The 15,366-nt window shown below is 39.4% G+C and overlaps 1 protein-coding gene across 4 annotated transcripts in view; it reads left to right on the top strand.

The window, feature by feature from the left end:
• NOL4 (nucleolar protein 4) overlaps positions 1 to 14,940 on the top strand; it is a 185,820-nt gene extending 170,880 nt beyond the window's left edge. For all 4 annotated transcript variants that reach the window (XM_079302951.1, XM_079302950.1, XM_079302952.1 and 1 more), the window contains 3 exons: positions 2,860 to 3,040; positions 6,893 to 6,973; positions 12,990 to 14,940. In XM_079302951.1, coding sequence (XP_079159077.1) covers positions 2,860 to 3,040; positions 6,893 to 6,973; positions 12,990 to 13,183 — 456 coding nt within the window. In that variant the 3' untranslated portion in view covers positions 13,184 to 14,940. The remainder of the gene's footprint in view (positions 1 to 2,859; positions 3,041 to 6,892; positions 6,974 to 12,989) is intronic.
• The last annotated feature ends 426 nt before the right edge of the window (positions 14,941 to 15,366 follow it).

Here is a 15,366-nt window from a genome sequence, read left to right as displayed (position 1 = left end):
TGTCCTGGTTTGAAGGACAGGTGTCTGCCAATAAAGGCAGAAGCTTCTCTTTGAAATGCAGAATGTAAACCCCCCTCATCCAAATTATTATTATAATTTTGAAATTAAGGGGCTCTCAGGCAAAGATATGGGAATTAGGAATAACAGTTCTTTACTAGGAAAATTAAAATAGAAATACAGTATTACAAAGAACAATCCCAACCCTGACAGAGTCAGAATACAACCTGACACCCTGTCAGTCAGGGTGTTGGTAACAGTCCCATTAAATGGTGGCTGCAGTCCTCCTGCAGTGGCAGATGTGGTTCAGCTGAAGCAGTGCTCCTGTAGAAAGGTGCAGCTTCCCTCTGAAGGTCCAGAAATGATGTGGAAAGGGCCGGTTTTCCTCTGGAATCCAGTGGAATGACGGCTAACTTGTCCAAAATCTCAACTTTTTATCTAGGTAGGAAAGGCTTGGCTCCTCCCCCTGGGTGGAGCATCTCCCAGTGGATGATATAATTTTATCAGTCATACAGTGGGACTGAATGGCCCATTAACAGCAGATGATATCTTCCTGGAGGGAGGATGGGTTGTGGAAAAGATAAAGAAGATTGCCCCACCTGGTTTTAAAGATGGCCCATTAGCAGATAATATGTTCCACAGAGATAAGGAATCACTGCCCCACCCAGCTTCAACAGATGACAATAGAATGCCCATTTCTGGCCACATCCTATATTGCAACCCAAGACAAGCTTCCAGTCCAGGCTTCAGTGCCCTGACTAGCGGGGCTCTGGAAGACCTGTAAATCCAAGGCCAGCAAATATGTGGGTTCCAGACAGCGAGTATAAGGACACAAATCCTGAACACTCTGCTCAGCTTTAGGAGATATTTCTGTTTGCACTATGCCCCTTGAACACAGTTTAGTCCTTGATAGTTTTGCAGAAGTTCTGCTCTGTGAAAAAAGAAATAAAAAATGAGGCTCTGATTGAGTCTATGGCAGAAAGTATCATTTAGTTTTAGACATAAGGAGGCTGAACATCTGAGTCTTGAGAGTGCTAAGATTTTGGACGAGGAGTTAAGCTGTGTTGCCAAGATAGAACTTTACTTTGTAGCTTGTGAATATTCTCTGAGGAAATAATATATTTTCTCTCATAAGAGATATCAATGATTTTTGGAGATAAAAGGTAAGTTATATTGAAGTTGAACTCCTGGCAAAAAAATACATTGCAATTCTGGCCATTTGCTTAAGATTATTATTACTTAAGAAAATGCTCAGGAGATCACTTTGGCCAACTCTCTTAAAGTTTTGTCTTAGCTCATCTACTGCCCAAGAGGCCTCATTCTTATTGTTTATGTAGTTAATTGTCTGATGGTTCAGCATTCTCTATTGAATATTAAAATTTCAGTTAATGGTATATATATATCCCTCCTCCTGAGTTATCTCAATTGTGCTTCAGTGAAAGTCTCTTTAACCAATAAATACCTGCAAGACAGGGATGTCTTCATATAAGAAGAGTTGATAGTGTCTTTTTGAGAAGTGGAACCAACAACTGCTCCTAATACATACAGGATTCACAAACCTTTTTACTTCAATGCTTTTTACAGCACAGAGACTGGACACTGCCTGAGCTATTTCATGTCTCTAGGTAAAAACTGTAGGAAAGGTTTCAGATATTTTATAAAATTCTTAATAAGTTTGGTATATTTATGAACCATAAGAGTTGTGCAGAGCAGAGATGCATAAAATAGACAAAAGTCTTACACAAAGGGGAGGTAATTTTAGCAGATCTTTTTTGTTTGTTTGTTTTAGTTAACTACTCTGAGAAAGTCCTTTAAAAACAAAACTTCCATAGATCCATTTTATTTGAAAACACTAAAATATGTTTTCATCAGATGAGAGTGTAAAATGCGACCCATAAATAAGTCAAGAAGCAAAGAAAATGTTCAAATACATACAGATTTTGTATCACTGAGGTCCCTGTGGCAAGATGAGCAGTGCTGGTTTTCCTTGTTTCCAACTACTAAAATGCATTAAATCTTCTCTTAAAGCTTTTCATTATTTCACCTGTGTCATTAATAAAGTTGCTACCATGCCATTCTGTGATCAGGAGTGGAGGTGAAATACTCTAAGAAGTAGATACAGTGTGTACAGATGGGAAATAACACACTTTCACCTGAAACATCTCTTTTCAGGGAAAATTGAAGGGCTGTTGTGCTAAATTCTGTTAAACATTATGCAATCATCAAAGAGGCAAACAGGAAGCATTGAGGAAAACTCATGGTGTACAAACAGGCACTGCTCTTACACAGATAACAGTATTCAAGTCACTTTTGTGGAGGCATCCTTACTTTCGGTCTTTGTGTGGAAGGACACTCAGCCTTCTCCAAACATGGGAATTCAGTTTTATTCTATTCCTCTGTTCCCTCTGTCATTTCTGAGGCTGATACATGAAAATAAGTAGATGGTGCATTCTGTATTGGTTTATCTTATACAGAAATATATGGGACTCTGACTTGTAAGAGTCACTGTGGTACTTGGGAAATGGCTATTTCCTATGATTTCCCACTCTTTCTAGACAGAGTTGAAGACTGTGAGCTCTTCATGATGAGAGGGTACATGTTCTCCTTTGAGAAACAGTGTGGTTGGTTTGTGGAGCATAAATAAATGAATATTCTTAGATTTTTAGGAAACCTTGTATTCTTGCTTATTTCCATTGTTTCTTTTGTGCTAATATTTTGTCAATCAGAAACTTATCTGTGCTTGTTTAACATTCATTTCTCTTTTGTGAAAACAATAGATATAGAATCTTAACAATGGAAAAGACCTTCACATGCAAGGTGAAATGTAGCCATAATTCCAAACCTTTTGTTGTTTTTGTGCAGGATGAGGCTGCTCCAGCTGACAAGCAGTGCAAACAGGAGCCAGCCCAGGTCACTTACTCAACATCAGCTGTTTCCAGCACGCAGGAGGTGTTGTACATCAACGGCAATGGGACCTACAGTTACCATAGTTACAGAGGGCTAGGAGGTGGGCTGCTAAATCTCAATGATGCTTCTAGCAGTGGTGAGTTTCCTTACAAACTGTGCCTGTGTGTATATGTGTGGATGTGTATTTCCCCCTGCCGTACAGAAAGCCAGTCCGTGGGGTTCAATATCTATAGGCTATTATCACATAATGAGCAGGAGCACAATCCTGCAAACAGCTACTGCTGAGTAAAGTACTTGCTCCCTGCATGCTAGTATCTTTCCAGTTTCAAGGGACTAATGCACAATAGGGCAAGTCTGAATCATAAGCCTCTAACAAAACTGAGTAAAAAAAAATCCCAGGTTAGATATTCAGTCAGTTTGCGTAATTTTGTATGACCTTATCATTACAGTCTTCTCCTACACTGATCACAAAATGAGTCCATTACTATATTTTTGGCTCAAGTTTCAAAACACTCAACTCCATATTGTGTAACACAAATGAATTGACATAGATTGGTCACATGTTCTCACCGGCTACTTCAGTTTACTGCACATGAGGATCTGGCATACCAAGCATTAAATGAGAAATCAGCATATTCATTTATACTCTAGATTAAAAATGATAAGGTAAATATGAGGTCGTATGTCCCTCTGCAAAAAACAAGTGGTGTCATTTATTTAGACAACATTGTTTTCTTCTTACATTGGCATGCTTTTGTAACAAAAAAAAATAAGCATATTGTAGTGTTTGTTTGAAATTATCCCTTATATTGATTTTGTACAGATGCAGAGCAACATCCTTCTGATAGGTATTGTCTGTCTGTCAGAAAAACGGGGTTACTCTGGAAGCCTGAGGTTTTATTGACTCCCAGGACTGTATTCAAAGAAATGTCTCATAGGATGAAGAAAACCCTGGGGTTTTGCCCTGGCTGATCCCTCTCTGGCTGATGACAGTACCAGTTCAGGTAGAGGGGCTGACTTAGGCTAGATGACAATTGCTCAGCTACAGCCTCTATATTCAGCATACTCAGCAATTTTCAAAATACTGTCAGGACTGCAGCCTGCAAGGAGTTATTAGAATGTGATGTGCTGGAGACCTTCAGTCACATCTTCTTCCTCTCCCCTTGCCTCCATAATTCCCAGAGGTCTCTAGATTATTTGTGCTAAGTTTTCAAGTCTTTAAATAGATAATACTTTAGTTGCCAAAATTCTTTGACTCAGAGTGAATGAGGACTACTATTGTTTCCATAGTCATGAAGAGCACATCTGATGCACTGAATACGGTCTCTGATCAAGTATTTTCTTAAGAGTAAGACAAGCCATGGAAATCTTGGGGTTTTTTTGTGAAAAAGCACAAGAACTTTAAAATTGTCTTTTACATTATGTCTAGAGAGAATCTGAACCCATTCCCACTGAAAACAGTTGGCATTTGCCCTTTTACCCAACTAAGACTAGGATTAAACTCCCCATGTGTTATTTGTCAGCAGAACCCATCAATATTGTCCTGATTCATATAATCTTAAACTGTGAGGAATCACAACTGTTTTGTGTACTTGTTTTTCCCTTCAAACTTCTTGTAATAGGATACATTTTCATAACTCCCATTTTGCAGTGAATTGTGGGGTTTAGGCAAAAGTATTCTATGTCACTTCGGCATGCAATTCTAAAAAATAATGTACAAATTAAATACCATCAATTCATCTTGCCTTCTGATTGGAAGCCACATCTTCTTTGGGTCTTTAACATAGAGGACTCCAGTGTTTTTTTCACAATTAAAACTCAAGACAGGTTTGTATACAGACATATACTCAACCATTTCTTGTTGCTTGCCTTTCCCTACTTGCACTGGATAATTTTGTCTGTATGCACTTTTACTTTGAAAGGCAGTAAGGCATTGCACTTCTCCCATATGGTTGTGCACAGTTGAAAGGTTGTGCAAAGGTGTCCCTCTTTTCCATAGGCATCCTACACCAGCCAAAGTACATGAGCTCCAGGAACCAAAAGTCTTTGTGTGCCAGGACTTGGAAACCAGTTGTTGATGCTAGTCTGGTTAAGTTGGTGATATGTGATCCACTTGCCATTTCAGGAAGATCATTAGGAAAGTTGTGGAAAGGCAACTCCGTCCATTCCTTACTCTCATTGACACAAAACCAGACAGGAGCCAACCTAATTATGTCTCAGATATTAAGGGTAAATTGCTCTGGCTCTGGTGGCTGTTTTCTCCACAGGTGAAGTGGGAGGACTTGGAGGTCAGTGAGATCTGTCAGTCCTCTCTGATGTGCCCATTGGTAGGCAAGAGGAGTGGTTGGAGTTGCAGTTGGCAGGGGTAACCACTGTCTTTCTGACAGACTTCATGGGACCCTTGTTTGCAGTCACTGGGTCAAGGACTCTTGTTCCCAACATATGCAAGGCTGTTAAAATGGTTAATGAGGATATTTACTTGTGAATTGTTTTCAGGAACTAAGATCGAATTTAAAAATGCAATTCTTTTTCAATATACTAACCTATCAAAAGTTCTTGTCACCTTTACAGATGTTCTCCTAGTGTAAAAACAAATATGCACCTCAGTCAGAATGTGTGTATAGACAAATATGGTTTGTTTTTTTATATCTGCTAAAACAGAAAAAAAAGGAAGTTGCAGTAGCTGCAATAGCTATCTAAAACTCACTGCTTGATTACCTATTTCTGGGCCTTCCCCCACAGCAATATAATAATTAATGTCCAATTAACTCTCTGCCTAGTAGTCCAGCTGATGTATATATTTTGTATTCTGTGACTCATTTGATTTGGCTATTTCCTCCACATAAAGTTCATCCCTACCCTGACCTTACAGACTTAGCTATCTGTTTGCCCAACTGTTTGGTGGCTCTGGTTCAGGGACCTCTCTCTGCCTGCTGTTGCAGTGCTTCCCTCCAAATGGGGAGGTCTGTCCTTCCACATGGCTAATTACAGAGACATAATTAGCTCCTCACACAACTGCACGGGGCAAGCCTTCATGGAATAGCTCAATGTGAGCCAACAGAATGTAGCAGCTTGTGCAATGACCCCTCCTTCATTATGGGCTGGCAAAAACGCACAGGAGGAAAATACTTGGTCTTACAGCATCAAGGTGTCTTTTCTCCCTCCTTTTAAACTTTTTTAGGCCAATCAAGCTTGGCTGGAAACATTCACCAAGCAATCTGTGGGTTGACAGAGTGTCTGTCAGCCTGAACATGGGCTGGGCAGAAGCCTTTGGTCATTTCATGTTTGATTGGTTTAGGTGATAAAGGACAGCTACTCTTTGAGAAGGGTAGATTTCCACAGCTCTCTTTTTTTAAGGCTCATGCAGTTCCTGTTATAGAACTGAATGGAGAACCTTCAAGGTGCAATAGCTCAATGAATGTAAACAAATTTGCCTGACAGCTCTTAGTCAGCCACAAAGGCTTCAGCTCTCTCCTCTATCATTCCTGGACTGAGTTTGGAAAATATCTAGCTTGAGGGCAGGAGGGTGAGGACAGGAGATAATGTTGGGAGAAAAATCTCTTGATACCATCAGGAGTGTTGAAGTCCCTGAATGAAGCCTGAGTGTCTCCTGAGGGAGTAGGATTGGCTTGTCTCTGTGTATATTTCAGTCCAGTGAGTTGCTGTCTGCTCTCTCCTGATCACTGTCAGCACTCTATGAAGTTGTGTTGGGCTCCTTGGAGTCATGGTCTTTGCAACTGCTTCATTTCCTGAAGTCCATTTTCTCTAAGGGTTGTGGAATGTGTTCCTACTGCCAGAGCTAAATTTCCTGGAGGTAATTTGGGACTGTTTCTTCTGCCTCATTGTCTGGTTTTCTAGCCAGAAATGTCAGTCAATTCCTTTTGTGTCTGTAAAGAGTGTGTTTCAGACTCGGTGTTGGACTGGCCATGGAGGATATGCCTTCATGTCACAGTAAGACAAAGTGTTGTGTCTCCATTTCTGTCCACAGATCTGCAGCCTACCTCCACCACAGCCACAACTCAGCACTGCATCCCAGGCACCACGAACGTCCAGTCCCCTTCCAGCTCAGGTGAGTTCTTGGGCTGCATCCCATTATGTTCACACCATGACAAATCCTGGCCCTGCTCACCCCTCCCTGCTGCTCCCTTCCAGAGGCTCTGCCCTCCCAGCTGCTCCCTGCTTTAGCCAGGCTCTCACCCATATGCCAGTCAGCCTTCCTGGTCCTTGTGCATCCTGACTCTCCAGGTGATGCAGCCCTGCTGAAGGCAGCAGAGTAGCTGGGAAATCTCCTGGAGCCCTTGCTCCAAGGATCAGCAGGACTATGCTGATCTGTGCCAGGGAGAGGAGTACTGAGCACTCCTGTGCAGTTGTTCATGAGGCAGCAGGGAGGGTGCCTCCTTTCCCCATCCAAATTTTTGGCCAAGCTGTAACCTTCTGTAAAATCTTGGCACTTGCATGATAGATAGCACTGATAAACCTGGTGATGAACTTGATGATAAACTTGGTGATATTTTTGGTAACAAAAATTTTTCCCCCTTTTGGGGGAAAAAGCCAGCAGATGAGAATATCCAATTTGTAGCTAGTTTTTGAAGTGCTGAGTAGGTTACTCACAGGTTGACTAGCCAGAATGTAAGGACTGAATGGGGTTTTTGCTGTGGTTCCTCCCTCCATATATTCTTTATATCTCTACTCTTGCAGTCTTTTGTATTCTCAGTGCTAACCCTGATGACATTAAAGTGGAGAGAAGGGAAAGAGAATGTAGTTTGTCTCTAACGCAGAGCCTGGAGCATGAAGAAACAGACCAAGAGTGATAGAGTTAGGAACCAGGGACAGTATGTTTAAACCTGTTTAAAAACCCAAAAGGTGGAGTTGGCAGAAGTTAAATGGTTTGACCTATATTTTTGGCAAAAGGGAATTTCTTCCAGGAAAATGCTGGCTGAATTTTCTGTTAAGACCTTCCCCATATTCCTCTTCCTCCTTCCTCATCCTCTTCAAATTGACAGATACATGGCACAGGCAAGTACTACTCTGTTCCCACTGCAGGGATGGGAATGGAATGGCTGTGGATGTACTGGTCACTATCCTACTTTCCTGCCTCTGTGCAAAGCTGAGGTGACAACTGTTAAGGCAACACAGTATATACCACATAATTAATCTCCTGTGGTGGATAGGAAGGATCTCACATAATCATTTAATCACAAACCACTCTTTCCTGATCACTGAAAAGAAATTATGGCTGTAGGCATTTCTGTGTTTTTCATACCACTTTCCTCAGGCAAGACAGCCTTTTTTTCCTGCTGTCTAAAGTAGCAAAGATGTGTCTTCCAGAGGGAGAGGTGTAGAAGGGAGAAAGAAGCTTAAAAGGTCCAATTCATCAGTCCCTGTTTTCTTGATTTATCCTGGCACTTGAAATAATACTTTTAGGTACATCTGCTCTATGTTTGAAGGCAGGAGGAAAAGAAGCATTGACAGATACATAATATCACAAAGTATTCTTATTGCAAGAAATACATCTAATTTGGAAAGGAAAGGTAGCATACTTCATTTTTTTTTTTCCATTTAGTTTTATTGGAGTATATAAGAATGTAGTCCAGCCTCTCCTCTAAAGCCACTCATGAGGAAAAAATGGGAGAGGAGAATAGGTGCAATAGAAAATATATACACACAGGAGATTTTGAAGACTAGTCAAATGTATTTTTGTCTAAATAAGTGTCACTGCTTTCTGCATTATCACTGGTGAAAAAGGTTGCTTAACTATTAATGAACTTGTAGATGCTTAAGCACATAAAGCTTTTAAAAAATATTTTTTACTTACATTGTTATCTACAATAGTGATAATCATTCTGAGAGTCACTGACACATTTATTATTCTTTCAGTAGTTGTTAATTATAAGATTGGTAGCTACCCAAGTGACAACATACAATTCTTAAGGGAATTTTGCTGAGACAGTTGATAGTGTCTGAGCAATCAGTATCAACACATCTACATCTGACCCATATTTTGGAATTTGATATAAATCACGTTGGTAATGAGTAGTGCATGAGGCAATAACTACTTCCAATAAAGTCTTTTAATTTACAGAAAAAGCCACAGTGTATTTAATGGCAGACATTTCTAGCAGCTAATTTGATAAATGTTTGTCTAGCACATGAAGAGTGGGTTTTTAGAGTTTTCATATTCAGCCTGATGTGGTTCCAACAGGAACAATTGCACCTCACAGGGGAAATTAGATCAATGTAACTGGACAGAGATAGTAAATAAAAACTATTCCCATATTAAAGTGCCAATCAGATGGCCTAAACAAGAGGGAGAGGAACAATACTTTAGTCTTCTGAAAGAGTATCAAAGAAAGGGTCTATCTGAGCAATTTTTAAATCCACTGATTATGAGAATGTTGTGCTATTACAAAAACATGGAAGGTGGCAGTTTTGTGTTATGGCAATATGCACTAAGAGAAAGAAAAAAATGGAAATTAATCTCCTGTCCTAATCTCTGTGATATATACTTAATTTTTGCTTGCTCAACAGACATTGTGGAACCTGATAATGTTTGCAATCAAGATTTTTAATAGTCCTGAGTACTCCAGAATAGGAAGCAGTATGCTAAAATGTGCAGTAACATCTTGGAGGAACCTGACACTGCAAAATTCATTGCGAAAATATTCAGATTTCCCTCTTTACAAGTAAACACTTTCTTGTTCCTGTGAGGACTGGCAGCTTAATAAATAATATTAAGTACACTAAAGAAATAGTGAAGATAGTTATTAAAAGACATGATGGTTCATTTAGTAACCTACAGTGATGGCTTCTGGAGATAGATTTACATGCAGTGTCTTAACAAGCTGTTTTAAGCCTTCAGAAAAGTGTGATTTATTTTTCTGATTAAAGAGATATGGTAGGTAAGAGTAAGGTTTATGTTTCCTTATTTCAATAGCTGATTTGCATAAAATTACACAGGAAAAATCTACAGTACAAGAATGCACTTATAGGTTGCATTTATTCCTTAGTTTTCAGATGACCAGGTATGACTGATGAAGCTACAAATAAGTTATAGTATTTTAGTATTTAGCAGCCTGGCCAACCTTTGAGAATCTTTATTACTGCCAGTGAGTGTCTGTCTAAAAGCTGAGACCAATATAACACATCCTGGAACTAATCTCTGAGTGAGGTGTTCTCCCAGATATAAAGCTTGGGCTGTCATAGGTAAGCTTTAGAGGTGAGATGTAGGGGTCACATAACATAATTAAAAGAGCTAAAATCCTTATCTCCACATGAAGCATGTTTTTTGGGTTTTTTTTGTTTTTTTTTTATTTTTGTGCTCGGTTCTTCATCAGTTTCCATTCCTGAATAGGCATGGGTGTTCTCACTGTCCCAAAATCATAGCTATGAAAATTGTCTCTGTGTATTTCTTTTTTATTTTTTTCCCTCAGGGGGATTTTCTTTAAGGGGAAGGAGGACAGCACTGTGAGTTGTTAAGTATAAGGCAGGAGTTGGGAGTGAAGTAAAATCCCATTTTCCTAGTAAGATAGAAATTAAAAAATAAACTTACCAAGTAGTGTGAAGAAGATAGGCATGTTAAAATTTGAGATATTTTCTTTGTATACAAGAGCTCTGACACAACAGAAATCTCCCAGACCAAGAAGATTTTTGGGTTGTCATTGTCTGCTGTCTATGCAGGCTGCCATCCAGCTTTTTCCAGTACCTTCAGGATGCAAAGATAAATATTCTGAAGAATTAAACAACATTCTTTGTGAAAACTCATCCAGACATCTAACTGTGACCCTATATACTTGTGAGGACTTACACTGGTTTGTGCATGTTAGACATATGATCTTCTCCTAGCTGTCCTTTCAGAGCAGTGAAAGGAAATCACTCAGTTTGTGTCAGGAAAACCTGAGAGGTATGACCAAGCACCATTTCCATGTATATTTTACTTATTAGTGACATGAACTGATATCCTATTCTGTCACTTAAAATCTGGATTACCAATGAGAAAAACCCTTCAGTTACATTTCATAAAATGAGGTGCTCTGCTGCAGAATATTCTGCCAGATATTGAGTGTGTGTGTGTGTGTTTGGCAGTGACATGAATGAAAGTCAAAGAGAAAACATAAAGTAGGTTTGTGTGGAGCACAATGCCCTCAATATGTCAGTGGCAGCTTTTTCCCTACTGCCTCAATAAATATAGAAGTCTTTAATGGCATCTCACAACCATTCAGCCCAACTTGCATTATGATTGGTATACCATTCTTCCCCATGCTGGGTTAAGATTTTATTTAAAAATATCTTCTGAGCTTCTTCACAATCATGATTTTCCTGCAGTGTGGTCACACCAAAACAAGTTCACTGAGCTAATTGTACTTAATTTATCCTTTGTACACTGGAAAACATTTAAGATTCTGTTCATTTATACCAGTGTGAAACCAGATAATACAAGTTGTAAAGCTAAGTGGTAGTTGTGTAGCAGGAAATCAGATCTAATAGGACCCTTCTACTTTGAGTAGTTTATTTTCATAGCCCCAACTCTGCTTTTATTCACCCAAGGGGAGATTTTTCATGAACTTCAGTTTTTGTGAGGACATGGCAATCTCCACTTTTTTTGTGATCTCACCTGTACCTCTACACAGACATATAAGAAAGAAAATGAATAAGATTTATGATCAGGTCTTCAGCTTCTGGAAATCAGACATCTCTTTCCATTAGTGCTTATGATTGTGAGTCTATGTTTTTTAATCCTATACATTTTGTGGAATTATTTAGGAGAACCTCCAGAGTAGGAATTAGTGTGTTCTGTGTGCTTGACAGTTGCTAAATTTTAAGATTATTCCAGTCTTTGCTGGAAAACCTTGGCACTGACATATTTTGTCCTGATCAAATTGAAGAGTGACATTTTTCTCGTAGGAAAGCAAGATACATTTCTTTGGATAGCTTGATCCCAATTTCCAGGAGAGTATTAAGATTAGGGTCAGGCTAGTCTGATCTTCTGCCTGCCAGAAGTATAGATTTGCCAAAATGAGAGAGGAATATTTCCCAGATTTGCACAGAATATACTGTTTCATAGGTGTAGTTGCCATCTGTATCCTTCTATATATGTTCCAAAAAGTCCTCAGTCCAATTCTACCTGTCCAAATTTACACTCCAGGAAGAAAAAATGTGTTAAGTGGAAATGGCAAACACTTCATTACAGCCCCATGCATCTTAGCTGGTTAATAACTGATCAGACAGCCAGGGAAATTCCACACAAAGCCAAATTTCATGATGGCAGATGTTTTGCCAATCACAGTAACCTGCAGGCTGCCCTCAGGAATGCTGTCTTCTATATGAAGTATTCATGGTCTTGAGAATGTTTTTTTGAAGAAAAGTGTTAAGCATATTGCTGTGAGCTGCCAATACAACAGCATGGTGATTGCTGCAGAATCTCTTGTCAGTATTCTGGCCTTACAAGATCCTTGCAATGTGTTGCCAGCTGTATGCAGCCCTCACAGATGATGGTGTGCTCCTCACTGTGGCAGCCAGATTGTCACCAGCCTAATCTCATTCATGAGCAGCTATTTGTGTAAGTGATCAGACAGCGTCAGGCAAGTCATGTGGGTGACCATTTATCTACGTCTGCAAGGGATTCAATCTGGCCACATGCTGATTGAAGCATAAAATGTGAAAATAGCTGTCTAGAGAATATAAGTTGGATTTTCTGTGATAAAAATTGCAAGTGTGCATATTGCCATGAAGTCTATGTTGGCAGCTGGAGCTGGGGGGGAGGCACAGGAGATGAACCTTCTGCCTAATCTCCATTGTCAGATCCCAGGGCAGGGCTTGGGGTGCAAGTGGCTCACACTGTTGGAAATGGCCCTGGAGGGTAATTTTCTGCTGGCAGTGGACTTGCCCCTCATGTTCTGTAAGTGAGGTCTGTGGTACATAAATATAAATTTTTGTGTTTCCTGTCAAGGTGACCGGTAACAGACCAATTGTTTATTTCTGCTACCTGCACTCATGTGAGAGCAGGTCCTGCTACTCTGCCTTTGTACCTGTGAAATGCCCCTGGCAGCGGATCTGAAGCTTCTTCTGTTTCCCTTTGCTGTCTGCAGGTCCCACAGATCTCAGTATGAAGAGGCAGTTAGCCAGCAGCTCTGGATCCTCCAGCAGCTCCAGCTCCAGGCCGCAGCTGAGTCCGACTGAGATCAACGCAGTGAGGCAGCTCGTGGCAGGGTACCGAGAATCCGCCGCCTTCTTGCTGCGCTCTGCAGATGAACTGGAAAACCTCATTTTGCAGCAGAACTGAGTCATGTGACCTTCACACCGGCCTGGTCTTATCTCAGAATTTCCACTAATGACATTTTGATTTCCCAGAGCACACACTTCAGTTACTGCACAGTCTTTTAGGAGAGTTAATTACCGTAATGCCACACTGTTCTTGATCCATAAAGTGATGTGTTAAGGTGCTTCAAGTGAACTTCGGCCTCTGGTATTTCTGAGGTACTTTACTGTGTCCAGCCTATTGCTTTTGTTTTAGTGTGTCAGCATAAATATCGAAAAAGTGGCTAGAAATTAACTCATTCTAACAAGTGGAGGAAACAGAAGATGCTGTGGTGGTTTTTTAAAACAAGTGGTTCAAGATCCAAGTGCAATATTAGTGGAATGTGATACTGACTCATTGGACTTAAAGCTGCAGTATATGGCAAAACATTGCCAAATGTCCTATTGCTACAGGGCACAATTGCAATGAAAAGGATCTTGTATTTTAAAAAAAATGTAATTTTTATAAAAAACGAAACAAAAGATTTTTGTTTTCATTCAAGATTTTTCATTTTTACTTTGGTAAACTTTTTCACTGGTCCTGAAAATGTTTTGAGGAGCTATTTTAAGTCCCCCCTTCCTCTCTTGAATCCCTGGCTGTGCCCTTCTCCCCAACTTCATATTCTTTCTACAAGGAGTAACTCTTGATGCTGGATAATTTCCTCCCCTGTGTACTGTAAATTGTCATCTATGGAATACCTTCCAAAGGAAGTATGCATTTCCTGCATTCATGCCATTCTCAACTCCATTCTGTAATATATTGCAGCTTTATTAGCAATTAATAAAGAGTTGAGCGTTTTTTAAAAAAGACATATCGTTGAGAAAAAAAAAAAGATGATTTGATTTCTTACGGTGAGCTCATCTGACTCCATGATCACTGCTGCTGTCTTATACAAGTCCCTCTAGTTGTGATTGGATGTAGATGATGAATGTTAAGAGGTTGCAAGTGACAATCTGAAAATTTGCACTCTTGTGTGTATTTATTTTTTTCCTTAATTTAAACAAAAAATCTTACCAAGGAAGGTCATTGACACTTCTGGTATAATTTGTATAATTTCCAGGCCTAGCTAAAACCTGTACAAAACTGTAAGTGGATGCAGCTGCAACTATAATAAAACTCTTCTCTCCCCTTCCCCACTCTTCCCAACCCCTCTATTTCTTATTTTATAATATTGATTACACATTAATGGTGTTTTCTTTGTGCACTATGGCAGGCTTCTTTTTAAGTATATAGAGAAAGGTATTTAGTTTATGCTTATTGTACTATCTGTTCTGTTGTTTAGCTTTTGTTGAATAACAAGTTTCTTGTGCATTCCTAAATTTGCCTTATTTCATGTACAAAATTTTATGTAATTCCGTTTTTGACGATGAGTTTAAGGCATCAGTGATATTTTATATCTACTTGTTACATATAGTTTTCCAAGTAATGACTGTGATTGTGACCAAGTAATGTGCACTTTTTCTTGTAACTGTGGACATTGCTATGCTTTTTTTTTCTCTAGTGTTTCTAGAATTACTGTTGCTTACAGTTATGTAAAAGAAAAAGAACTTTTGTGATACTGTTGGTGAATATTAATGTGAAAAAGCCTATGAAATATGAGTATTTTGGAGGTACATAGATACACAAACATCTCTAACTTGTGGACTGATGTTCACATATTTAAATGAGAATTCAAAACCTGAGGGCTGGAATCATTTCCTCTGTTTTGTTTGGGTAAATAAACAGATTTCTGTGTTTAAATACATGATTGTGAAACATTACAGCATTTAAATTGAATAGCATTTAAAGCTATAACTATTATGGTCTCCAAACAGGGAAGAGCCTCTGAGTCCAATTCATGCAGCCCCTCAAACATCATTTCTCAAAATTACTGAGTAAATCCAGTAGGACTGAATAACTATCATATGTAATTTGAAGTTGGCTGGAGGGAACACCATTTTGCTGCTGTTCTTGAAGAACTACTGGATGTCTTTTCAGAGACCCCTGTTCTTGGATATGAGAATATTGGAGCAAATCCTTACCAGTTGTTGCCCATCACTTGGGAGGTGTGTTTGTTTCTAACATCATCTCCCCATGTCCCTGAAAGCTTACAGCTCATCTCTGCCCTGTATTTTGTCTCACCAGGAATTCAAAAACCCCTTCAGACCAAAACCCCTTTTTCCTCTCTT

This window comes from Erithacus rubecula (genome assembly GCF_903797595.1).
Source record: "Erithacus rubecula genome assembly, chromosome: 3".
Taxonomy (NCBI): domain Eukaryota; kingdom Metazoa; phylum Chordata; class Aves; order Passeriformes; family Muscicapidae; genus Erithacus; species Erithacus rubecula.
This window is presented reverse-complemented; position numbering and strand designations above follow the sequence as displayed.